Here is a 13,207-nt window from a genome sequence, read left to right as displayed (position 1 = left end):
AAATCCCACCCGTGTGAAGTGAGGGGCACTCTTATCATCATACATCATCATGGTGTAAAATAGACATTATGCCTATTTGCTCAAACACTATGACGTAAAATTGTCCATTCATTGTCAATGGGAATTTAAACACACACACACACACACACACACACACACACACACACACACACACACACACACACACACACAGCGCATCGTGGTTTAGCAGCCAATGAGAAAGGCAACTGGACTAGCACAGCGATGTCAGCCAATAAGAAAACCAGCTGGACTAGGCCTCTCCATATGTGGAGCTGACTATCATCACCTGGATCTCCATATATGAAGATCACGACACTGACCTCATCAAACCCTGGCTAGCCATACATACATGGTTTGACACACTAGATCTGAATATATGGAGCCGGCCAGCAACTCTATATCTGACCTCACTGACACCAGATTAAATGTTTAACTTCTGCTTCTCAACTGTGCCGTATTAATAAGCTCTGTTGTTTCAGCACGACCTTGTGGTCCCTCGCCCTTTAGGACGATTTACTGGTATCTATCTTCTATTACTGTATGACATGTCTTTACCAGCCGCATGGGTTATGATGGTGAGCTACTAAGTGTAAATTATCCTTCAGCGAAAGCCAAGAGTTTAAAGAGAAAGACATCTTGGACTTTTATATTGGTATCGGTATACAAATGACTGAATCAGTCATGGTGACGAAAAACTTTCATATTATGCAGAAATAAAGTCCTTAAAATACAAGTTGTATCAATGGATTTACAGTATGGAGAACAACGCCGCTTACACCTGAAATATAGTCCATATCGGTGCACTGCAAACAGACTCCACCCGCTGCCAATCAAAGCCAGCCACTCACGACAGCCATACAGACCGCTTTGGCAGTTAAAGCACAGGGGCCATACTTATGAATAGAGTCACAACACAGCCCCTGTGTCTGGTTCCACATCGTGACTGGCAAAAAAACACACCCTAGCTTTTAAGCACACAAAGATCACAATTCAGCAACACACTTCAGAGCCACCAACACGTTTTCATATAACCTGTCTGGGGCGTAACAGTGTTCTACACACCTCCACCAGGAGCTATTTTAAAAGAGTCATACAGTTTGCTCAGGTATTGGGTGGTGGTGTGACATTGAGTAGATGATTTCATGTGTTGACCCAACTGTTAATCTTGTAGATACGCACACTCCCAGTTTTACACTCTCTCTGAGTTCAATTAACACTGTGGATTTAACTGTGTACGTACAAAGTAGCAATTATTTCAGGTACCAGATCCTAAAAAACACTCCCTGGACGCCAACGACTAACCTCTACCCCAAATTCTTCGGCCTGTTATAGCACAGATTTTTGCTAAACACATTTCATTTGTACACATTTTATCCATACATCACGCAAATTGGTATACACCATCTCTATAGTCTATATATGTGATCAACACGGATCTGTCCCATTTCCCATATTCCATCCCGATTGGCTAAGATTCCAAAGCTCACAGGATTGGTCAGTATCGAACAAAATGCCACAAATCATGAACACAGTGTGCGATTTCCGTGAAATTATACACACATTCCTGATCGCCACACGGTTACCTATAACTGCACCAATGTGTGTACAATTTCGTATGCACACTCCCTAGAGGCCATGGAAAAACCTTTGCCCTGCATTTTTCAGTTGCCTGTTATAGCGCCACCATGAGGCCGAAATCTCACACAAAATCGTAAACATGATCTCTATAGTCATGTGATCAAGACAGGTCTGTTTGATTTTTCATATTCCACCCTGATTGCCTAAGATTGCCTTCCAAGGTTTTCAGGAGGGGCCCGTTTCATACAAAATGCCGCAAATCATGAACGCAGCGTGTTCAAGTGTGGTGAAACTGTGCACGCATATTCCCACTAGGCTGAGGAAGAAATGCCACTTGACATTTTTCTAATCATCCTCATGGTGGCACTATAACACAATATATATTCGCGCAATGCACCTGTACTGTTACGTCACAAACAATCCTATCCTGGTAGGCCAGAGGGGCACTTTTTCTAGTTTAACTTGTTTATCCTATAGTATCCTGAGTTCTTATTCCTGATGGGATAAAACTGGGATCCTGACCTGAAAAGTATTTCCTATTTACTAAAGAGCAATTTAACACTTATTTTTAACAATAATTATCACTTACACCCCTTTTCTTTCATCTATTTGCAACTCAGAGAGTACCAATGTAACCAAATGGACCCTTACGTGTGTATATTTGTGTTACATTTGTTAAATTATCACTGCACAGTGCAGATTTCACTGTGTATGTAATCTCAAGACATTAGCAGAATCTGTCACTGCCCTAAACCTGTAGTGCTATTGCTAATCGGAATAAACAGAGGCACCGGGGAGGAAGTGGATGAAGAAAGGGGAGGAAGCAAATCTAGTTCCTGTTTCTACCAAGGGGCCAGTGAGGCTATTCAACGTTGAAGCTCTGGGCCCTAGTGGTACGAGGAAGGACTGCAGGCGGACCCGTGGATTCATGACGAGGAAACCCCGTGCAGCTGGGCTTTAACACGTAGGACCATCACTCCCTACGTCAATTTGAGGTCCGGAGGAGGTACTTCCGGCAGTCTTCCGGGTGCTTCAAAACGCCACTGAGCAACTCCATCGAAATTAATAGCTTGGGGGCGGGGCTAGTGCTCCAGTTCGGTCTCTATCCTTTATATACTCTATGGTTTCTACACAAAAAAGAGGTAGTGCCCCCAGGGGATTGTTATTTTTATTTTATTTGTACCTACTAGGTTCCCAGATTGTTGCGTATGAGACCTAGACTTTGGCAGTGCTGGGTGGTTCTTCATGCCATGGAGAAATAGCTGTTGTTCTGTGTCCTTGGAAGGAGTGTCATGTGTCAGCCGCTGTGGCTGCAGTCCTTATCAAACTTGTTCTAACACGCCCTGTCTACGTTTCAGAGCGGAATTACTAGACAGCAATGGCAAAGGAGTCTTGTCTCACGTCATGCAAACACTTTCAAGCACACGCACGCACACACACACACATGTCTGAGTGACAAACAGGGGATTTTATTATTTAATTTATTTAATTGCAATATTGAGATATACTTCTCTCCGTGCACACACACACACACACACACACACACACACACACACACACCTACAGATGCACACGCACGTCGCACGCACGCGCACACACACACACACACACACACACACACACACACACACACACACACACACACACACACACACACACACACACACACACACACACACACACACACACACACACACACGTCATTGTGGAACAACCAATTAAATTCCATTTGAAACAACAGTCATTGTAAAGAGAAGTCCAGTTGTCATTCAGCACTCAGCTATCATTTCAGAATCCAGACAGGTGTAGTCACAAGGGATTCTTTTTTGTGAGTCAGGTTTGGTCCCAAGGCATAGAGAGATCAGAGGCAGCTGCGTAATGTTTAGGTACCAGTTTGATGTGGTATGTTTTCAGTGGCAGACACGTGTAATCTGCCCAGGGAAGCTTGGCTATGACGTGGCTACGTTTGTGGCTTAAGCAGTCCCAATATGACTGATGAATTCCACCCCATGAGCCAAACAGCCTGACCGGCTGTGTTGAATTCTGGTGCTGGGCTGCAGTTAATCACAAATTAACTTAATTCATTCAAAATGATTTATGATGCAGGGGTGTCTTTTTCTTTTCTCATATTAGAGCACGAATGTCAACAAAGTGTGGAAAATGATAGAAGTGTAACAGCAGCAGGCATTCCACTTCAGGCAGGAACTGTTATCAATGTGATTCACAACTTACATTTGGCTGCATAGCAATGCTCTTGTTGTACACAACTACACATGCATCATTTTTGGTATTCAAACCTTAGACACATCTTCAGTAATAAGGCTTAGACTCATATTTTAGATAATGTCATATGGATGAACAATGTGTAATTAGGAGTTAAATTATATTCAATTACTATCAGAGACCGCCCAACTATCAAATTCCTCATTTTTTGGTGCACACAGGTACAGATACTGTCAGACAGTGATGGAAAAACTATCAATACCACATTGTAGAAATACAAGTCTGGTATATTAAAAATGTACTTGTATAATAAGTTATTGGCATCAGAATATACTCAAAGTATCTAAAGTAAAAGTACTTATTATGCAATAATTTTTTTTCCTGATGTATAAAATTATTTTGAAAATAGTCAAGCTCACAACCTGTCTCACCAAGTATAGCCTATGAATGAATGAATGTTTATTTCGAACTCTTTTAAATAAAATGACAATAAAAATACAAAATATACAATAATGCATTAAAAGAAAGAAACGTTAAAACAAAAGAAAAACTAAATATAGTACAGTTCGAAAAGGAGCAGGAATGAAGCCTAAGCCTATGGGCTGAAGTGGTTAATATGTTTTGTAACAATAAAGGTGGTTGCACACTGGACACGTTTTTCAGAAAACCAACGGAAAAACGCAGATAAAACGTGTCCAGTGTGCAGGGACCTTAAGGGAGTGAAGTAAAAGTACAATCTTGAGATGTAGTGGAGTAGAAGTAAAAGTACTGAAAATGTGAAATACTCCTAAACTAAAGTAAAACGCAGATAAAAATCCGAAAACGTGTCCAGTGTGCAGGGACCTTAAGGGTAGTGAAGTAAAAGTACAATCTTGAGATGTAGTGGAGTAGAAGTAAAAGTACTGAAAATGTGAAATACTCCTAAACTAAAGTAATACTTGTAAACATGTACACACAGGTATAGTTACTTTCCTCAACTGGGTACAGATTCAGTATGGAACCTGCAGCATGGTCTTTCTAACCACCAGGCCACCCTGAACCTCATCCTCAGCCACATCACCACCGTCATTCCACCCATAATCACAGTAAAGAACGCCCTCTCACATATTATTATTATAATAGCACACACAGTTCTATTAATGTACTATCAAAAACCATAAATTATATTATGCTGATCCTTCACAGTCACACTTCAACACAGGCGACACCTCAAAACAGAATCCAGTTTTTGCGCATATAGGCTATAGATATCTAGATAGATATCTAGATAGATTATAGACAGACATATCAAATATCTATTTGTCAAAGATGCTTTGCTCTGCATGACCATTTATACACTAGAGTTCACTGCATGCCAAAAATGCACTGTGAAAATATTAAAGTGTTTAAATACACTTTGCATCTTTTTTTGCATCTGCCCGTGTGAAAGCAGCATAACGTTGTGGCAGGATACGTACAGGTGCTCCTTTGAGTACCGGATACTAGCCAAAAATAATAATGTGCCCCCTGCTTATATGAGACAATTTAAAATGAAACTTCTATGACAATAAAACAGTGGTTTTATGATCTCAGAGTTAAACTAGAAATGCACTCTCTCTCTCGAGATGCCAACTTGCGCCTTGCACACAAGTAGGCCATGGTATGTATGGCCTACTAGTGCGCAAGCAGAGCACGCCATGCAGTGCGCTCACCACTGGCATCAGAAAAAAAACTGAGTCCCTATAGAGTTCTCTGTCTGAGTACGACTGCTGCTCTGAGTCCTAGAGCTCTCTGCTGTCTGGGACTAGCCTGGCTAATAAGCCAGACTAATATCACACAACACTGTCGCGCCGGCAGGCTTTTTTTTTGCCAACGGCTGATTCGGTCTGGCTTATTAGCCAGGCTAGTCTGGGACTGCTGCTCTGAGTCCCTAAAGAGTTCTCTGTCTGAGTACGACTGTTGCTCTGAGTCCTAGAGCTCTCTGCTGTCTGGGACTGCTGCTCTGAGTCCCTATAGAGTCCCTTTATAAGCTACTTTGAAGTACAGTGTCCGGTAGTGTCTACTACCTGGTTCAACTGCTGGTCTAAATCCTCTGTAAATCCTCTCTACTTTGAGTGCTACTAACTAATGTCTAATACAACTGCTGTTCTAAATCCTTTACACCATATTGACCTTATACCAACCTTGAGGCAACAACAACCATTCATTGAGCCATGATTTTTAAGCAGCACACACCAGATAGGCAGTATGTCAACCAGTAGTAAGTCAGGAGCATCACTCTCATTATTTTGGAAGCATTAACTGTACAGCACAGTTAATTTAACAAATGGGCCCAAATTGATAAATGAACACAGAGGGTTTTACTGTGTGAGATTGCTGAGGCTGCCAGATTCTTGACACATCACTGAAACACACATGGAATGGAACAGAATGTGATTCATGTATTAAGTATTCAAACAATGTCACAGAGTCAGCTGCTCCTGTAGGCTACCCCAGTTAAATGTGTTTGTGGGCTGCTGCAATGGAGGTTGTGCCTGTCTTAAATCTCACGCACAAAACAAAAAAGATCACAAGAGAACACACTAATTTTGTCTGTATCTGGAATAATTATCTACTGTCTAAATACTCAATAAAGTTGTGTTTTTGTGAGGACAAAGCAAAAAGGTAGGTGGCTATTTATCCAATTTGAGCAATATAGCTCATGTGAGCTGCACCTAGTGGTAGACTTTGATTATTGCATCATGGTCCACCCTGAGTTTCACTAATGCAGAGAATAACTAGAAAGATGCAATTCTGGAAAAAATTGCATCTTATCCTAAAAAATAGTCTATGAACAGGTTGAAAAGTATCTTGCCACAAAAAAAAATTATGTACGAATTTCAATCCGGCTTCAGAACATCCCACTCCACTGACACATGCCTCCTCTATTTAAGTGACCAGATCAAACAAGAGGTGGATACTGGTAAATACTGCGGCATCCATGCTGGACCTCCAAAAGGCTTTTGACACCGTGAACCACTCCATACTGGTTAACAAGCTAAAAGCAATTGTTGATATAGCACATCAGTGAGCTGGGGCGACTGTGGCTCAAGAGGTAGAGCAGGTCGTCCAATGATCCATGGGTCGGCGGTTCGAATCCCGGCTCCTCCTCCTGTCTACATGTCGAAGTGTCCTTGGGCAAGACACTGAACCCCAAATTTCTCCTGATGTGCTGGTTGGTACCTTGCATTGCTTCCGCCGCAATCGGTGTATGAATGTGCGTGTGAATGGGTGAATGTAATGCACAATCTATGTAAAGCGCCTTGGATAAAGGCGCTATATAAATGCACCATTTACCATTTACCATTTACCTGGAGGGTAGAGAACAGATGGTGGAGGTGAACGGAACACTGTCCCCTCCCCTCCCAGTGAGCCTTGGTGTTCCACAAGGAAGCATACTAGGGACTTTACTGTTCCTAATTTATGTAAACGACATCAGCTTGTGACTGCAACTTGTTCCTGTTTGCAGATGACTCAGCACTGCTGGTCTCGGACAGGAACAAACTGCAGGTTGAAAAGGCCCTCAGCTCTGAACTCGGTAGATTCTGCACCTGGCTCACGGATAACAAACTATCTTTACACCTGGGAAAAACTGAATTCATTCTTTTTGGATCAAGCAGTAATCTCAGCAAGGCAGATGGCTTCTTGATTAGAGTGGGTGACAGTATTATCACACGAAAAGAGGAAATTACCTACCTAGGGTCCATCCTGGAGGAAAATCTTTCCGGTGATAAAATGGCCACCAACGTAATCTAAAACGTCAACCAAAGAACAAGATTCCTATACAGGATCTCCTCACTGGTCGACAAAACACCTTGAAGACCCTAACAGGAGCCCTCGTACAAGGTTTCTTCGACTACGCTTGCACCTCTTGGTACCACAGCACCTCAAAGGCCCTTAAAACAAGGCTCCAGACTTCCCAAAACAACGCAGGCTTCTACTTGGCCTCTCTCCCCGAACCCACCTCACCCCTGCCCACTTTGACAGGCTGGAATGGCTTAGGGTTGACAACAGAGTACAGCATCTTGCAATGGGTCTGGTCCACAAGATTCGATATACTACCAAGATACCCATATACCTGTCTAAATACTGTGAAGTCCACACTCACAACACCAGAGGGAGCGCAACAAACCATGTGCAACCCAGATTCGGCACTGAAAAGGGACTAAATTAATTTCGCTCCTATGCCACCAAAATGTGGAACGCCCTGCAGTCATTAAGACATGCGAATCCCTTGACTCCTTCAAAACCGCTCTCAAAGGGCACCTACGGACGGCTGCAATTCAAAACTGCCCCCTGTAAAATCTGAATCCCCCACCCACTCCCCCCCCCTCTATAGCCTATGTTTTTTCCCTTTTTGCCTCTATATGAGTCTTTGGCTATATAGAAGTGTAGGCATATGTCTAAATGTTTTGATGAATTGAAAACGGTGGGCCCTATTTTAAACAAGTGTAGGCCTATATGCTTGTATGGTGTCGTCCACTCACAGTTAACAGTTTTTGTATTGAGTTGTGCTTGAAATGTAGGCTACTGTAATTCTGCAACTTAATAAATACTTCAATCAATCAATCACACACACACACACACACACACACACACACACACACACACACACACACACACACACACACACACACTTTCAAAACAGAGGACCTGCATAATTACTAAACACAAACAGCCGAATGAAATACTGTAGGTATCCCATTCACTAGTCTAGTGTGCACTGTGCAGTAGGCTATCGTGTTTTTTAGGTTAATAGGCTCTGCGTTCGTCGTTGTCAGTAGGGTGACCAGATCCAACCTGTTCATTTGAGGGACAGAAGTATCGCTTGTGTGGGACAAGTGGGACTTTTAGGGCCTTTGAACACTGATGCAATTGCCTGTCAGTCACAATGTGGGACAGGGGGTCAATTTGTGGGACGCCTGAAGTCTTGGAAATGAGGGACTGTCCCACGCAAAGAGGGACATCTGGTCACCCTAAACTTGTCAGTCATGTAGGCCTATGACTATCAATAGACTATTGCAATTACACGAATAAACCTAACCAACTCCTGTCATGCTGTCAATTGATCACAATCATCTTTCACCGCCTGCAACCAATTTTAAACACATCTTTGTCAGAATGTCAGTGGCATCCTACCTGCCGACACATGCCTACAACAGCATAATAAACTAGCGCTAATCGTCCATTGTATTGATAATTTGTCGCAATGCCAGTTACACATAGGCAGGTTATCCTACTTTTGTGCGTTGCAAGTAAGAGCGAAGCATCAGCGCCACTCCGTGGCCTAGCCTACTTGTTTTAAAATAGAATCTGTGTATTTGTGTGAAACATGTCCGGCGCATTGAATTTGGTAAAGTTGCCCAGTGTACGGTAGTCTATTAATTTCGCTGAATCCATAAAAATGCCCAGCCTACCAGGCAAAGTGTTTTATTTAAATTAAAAATGTTTGTTTTTGGCATTTCTATCTTTTAATTCTATTTATATTCAATAAACTTACATTTTGTACATTACAAGAGATATTCAGCCTAGCTACTGACCTGCGAGCCGCCGCTCCCTGATGTTTCTCCATAGTAAATCCCAAGCTTTGGACGTGGAGTTCCTTAACTGCTCACTGAAAGATCGCCTGAGCTTCAATGACTTTCGTTTAGATGTCATTGCAAGTCCTTGACTCGGTCATAATAACAAAATCCTCTTCTCTCACAATCCGTTATGTGATTGATGTCCCGTAAAAAGCGCACCTTAATTTCTTGATAGACTATAGACTAGCCTACTGCAACTGTGGCTTTGACTGGTCCTCAAACGCTGGTTACTCCGGACGTGGTCCTCTGCCTCAGAATTTTGGAAAATAATCGAGTTCATATCCCAATAGGAAATCCTTCAGGCGAAAGCAGTGAATAAGCAGCAGAACCAAGTTATAGAGGTAGACCTTCTCAGTTCAGACCAGATGTGTGTGTGTGTGTGTGTGTGTGTGTGTGTGGCTCCAAGCTCATCCACACAGTAGGCAATGCAAGGCTAAAAGACCACTCACCCCCAACCCCCAACTCCCCCCACTCGCTGTCCTTCTCTACTCTCTCTCTCTCTCTCTCTCTCTCTCTCTATTTATTTAGCCTACCAATTTAAGAGGCATCAAATGACCTCTCCATGTTCAGCCGCATTTGCTTTTGTGTGATTTTATAAAAGAGATGATAACATTAGACTAATGAAAATATGATCTACTAGGCCTACTACTGTAGTCACCACATCTTTGGGAGAGGAAGTAGGATAATAATTCCATAATCATTATAGGAAATAACTGCAAAACCTTTCCTTTGAAAGTTATAAAATCAAATCAGCCATATTGCTTTCATGGGAATTCACTGGTATTAGTGTAAATAAAAGTTGAGCTCCTCTGACTTTTGTTTGCCCACCTCGGCTTGGTGAGCATTACTTCATTTCAACATCGGCCCTAAGCCACAGAGTCGTGGATGGCTGATTCATATTGCAATGTCACACACTGTAGTAAAATGTGCGGCTATCAATGGCCATTTGTGTGGATGGAAACAATTATGGCTCAGTATTGGCTATCTATCTTCCAGTGAAATGATGGCAGTGTCAGAAGTTACCCAACCAGGAAACTGCCTCAAACTGAATGGGATTAGAAAATATATTGATCATCAGTCAGTTGAAACAACGTTTATGCCAGACAATATACTGTACAAGGGATGCGTTAAAGTAGCCTACTCGAACACGAAACATGTTAAAGAGGACATGGTCGATCTCATACTCTCATGACTGTGTTGCCATTTGTTTTTGAGAGTGTGACCTCTCACCGGGTGACGGTGACTGCCATGCTATTTTCAGCCCCACTTGTCTAGTGTCTATGCTTACAGGACAGAAAACTGCATATTTGGATGCACCCCCCCTCTCTCTTTCTCACACGCACGCACGCACACACGCACGCACTCTAGTCTCTAGAGAACCTGTTTCAATAGATAGAAGAGTAGAAAAGTCTTAGGAGACCATTATTTTCCGGTGATAATACGAAAGTTAAGACCAGTTTATACGTTGTTGTACACAGTGTCACTTGCAATAATTGCATCACAAGTACACAGTGTGTATCTCCTTTCTTAGAGGAATTTCCTTTTGACAGAAAGCGTTTCACTAAAGCAGCTTGATAAAACATATTTTGCCCATTCATCATCTACAAAATAAAATTATTAGTGTCAGGGTGAAAGAAGGATAATGAATGAGTGTATGTGGATGACAGTGCTGTGTAAACAAGGTGTCCATCTTTCCAGCTCTTAAGTGACTGACAGGGTGTGGAATCCAGGGTTAGACTGGACAAATGCCATACCTGTCAACCAAAAAGAGAGTAAAAGTGATGTATGGAGTGAGACGTCAGGTTTGGACCTCTTTCAGCATCAATCACCAAAGAGGCAGTAAAATCCTCAGTGTTCATTTATCTATTTGTAACAACATGAAAGTGTTGCGCTGTGCTATATTCGGCAAAGAGTTTTGCTATAGAGGAAAATACTAGAGTATCTAGTATAGAGTTCTGGGAGTGGGGGGGTAAACTAAGTATATATAGGGATCAGGTGGTTAAATAAACACTGAAAATTTTTGTGTACCACTCATCTTTTTTTCATCTTCCCAAAAACAAGTATAAAAGCTACGCCAGCGGCCACTAGAGGTTGTGTTCATCCTCAAAGAAAGAGATTGTTGTTATCTTTTAAAAGAGTATTGTGCCTACTGCCTAGACAATTAATGACTTGACCTGTGGCTGAGTTTGTAATAGTGGAAGTAATAGCAGATACAAGAAGAGGAAATGTCAATCAGCTTGAGAATGTTTGCCTTCACTGACTCACTCACTTGTTTGTTTTGGCCAGACAATGTTAGAAATACAGAACACCAATTCTCTTCCTTCCCTGAAAATCTGCCATATTGTGGCAGATACAGTATGTTCTCTTGTCTCTTCTTCTTGTCTATTTCTCCTTTTTACTCTCTCTGTCACTGTCACACACACACACACACACACACACACACACACACACACACACACACACACACACACACACTTATTTGTATACTTAGTTGAGTGTGTGTGTGTGTGTGTGTGTGTGTGTGTGTGTGTGTGTGTGTGTGTGTGTGTGTGTGTGTGTGTGTGTGTGTGTGTGTGTGTGTGCGTGCGTGCGTGCGTGCGTGCGTGCGTGCGTGCGTGCGTGCGTGCGTGCGTGCGTGCGTGCGCGCGTGTGTGCTCGCGCCCGATGCTTGTGTCCGGTGACTGATGTGGAATGCTGCCCGATAGCTGCAGTGGGAAAATCCCAGATGTGAGGAAACTGATTTCTAGTCTGTGATTGGGTCATGTTGTTGGCCAGGAGGTCCCACACCAGGCCCCTTGAATAGTCTGGGAGATTACACTTCCCAGCCTAATGGAAACAAGGCTCGGGGAGCTCTCCCCTGGCCCCCGAAGGCTCGTCCCAGGCATGTGCTATAAATTTCCTGACCATATATTCCCAAGCCGAGTTCATTTTCCAGAGGAGTCCCACATGTGGTGTATATCTGGGTTTAGATTATGGGGTTGGGGAAGGAGGAGCCGTGCTCTGCTTACACAAAGTCCGGTCCCCATCCTTTAAACTGGCCACTAATTCTGTTTGCTTAGGGGACAGCTATAACGTCATGGTTACCTTGCCAGCGGACGATGTCCTTCATGGAACTGTTAATCTCCCACTGACAATCAATTAGATCCAGTCATCTCTTGTGTTTTTCAAAAGACGACAGATGATCCATACAGCGAGTAGAATTTTGAATAATGAACCATCCTCTGGATAATAGGCCATTATGGTTAGGCCAATCTACATTATGCCTGTTGTAGCATAACCTGGCTGCCTGCATGACAATGTTAAGCGAGACAAAAATAACTCAAATGTTAGTTTAGATAATCATAAATGTGTTGTAGAAGTGACTGGTCCATGGGCTCAAATACATTTTGTATAAAGAGGCTTGAAGAATGTAAAGCTGGCACGACAAGCGTACATGACTATTGTTTAATTGTTGTAAAAGAGGGGAATGACAAAGCATGTAATGCTGTCAGGTTTAACGCTCCATTCTCCCACAAAAATCCCTGGGAAAACCTTTACACCATTCACCACCTGGTCCTCATTAGAACAGTAAGGCTTTAATCACATCACAAGTACCTTTCTCTCTTTCCCTCTCTCTTACACATACACACTAACAATGGTGATTTGGTTTTTATTGGTTTCTATTATTTTATTTAGAGAACGTAAGACCATTTCACACAGAAGAAACTGCCCTGAATGTATGAATGTGATTACATTTCTGGTATTGCTAAATTGACCCTTTATGGGTAAATCTTTCAGTGTCAGAG

General features: G+C 42.5%; 1 protein-coding gene across 2 annotated transcripts in view; it reads right to left on the bottom strand.

Annotated features, from left to right (window-relative positions):
- Positions 1-13,207, bottom strand: part of stard13b (StAR related lipid transfer domain containing 13b) — a gene marked incomplete at its 5' end in the record, with an annotated part of 56,665 nt that overhangs the window by 30,582 nt on the left and 12,876 nt on the right. The window contains one exon of one of the 2 annotated variants that reach the window (XM_079514817.1): positions 9,381-9,498. The exons of the other annotated variant lie outside the window; for it this stretch is intronic. Coding sequence (XP_079370943.1) covers positions 9,381-9,498 — 118 coding nt within the window. Of the gene's footprint in view, positions 1-9,380; positions 9,499-13,207 lie in introns of those variants that run through there. 2 annotated transcript variants of the gene reach the window in all.

The sequence above is a fragment of the Electrona antarctica genome (genome assembly GCF_951216825.1).
Source record: "Electrona antarctica genome assembly, chromosome: 11".
Taxonomy (NCBI): Eukaryota; Metazoa; Chordata; class Actinopteri; order Myctophiformes; family Myctophidae; genus Electrona; species Electrona antarctica.
Note: the sequence above shows the minus strand (reverse complement) of the source record. Positions and strands in the feature narration are given on the sequence as shown.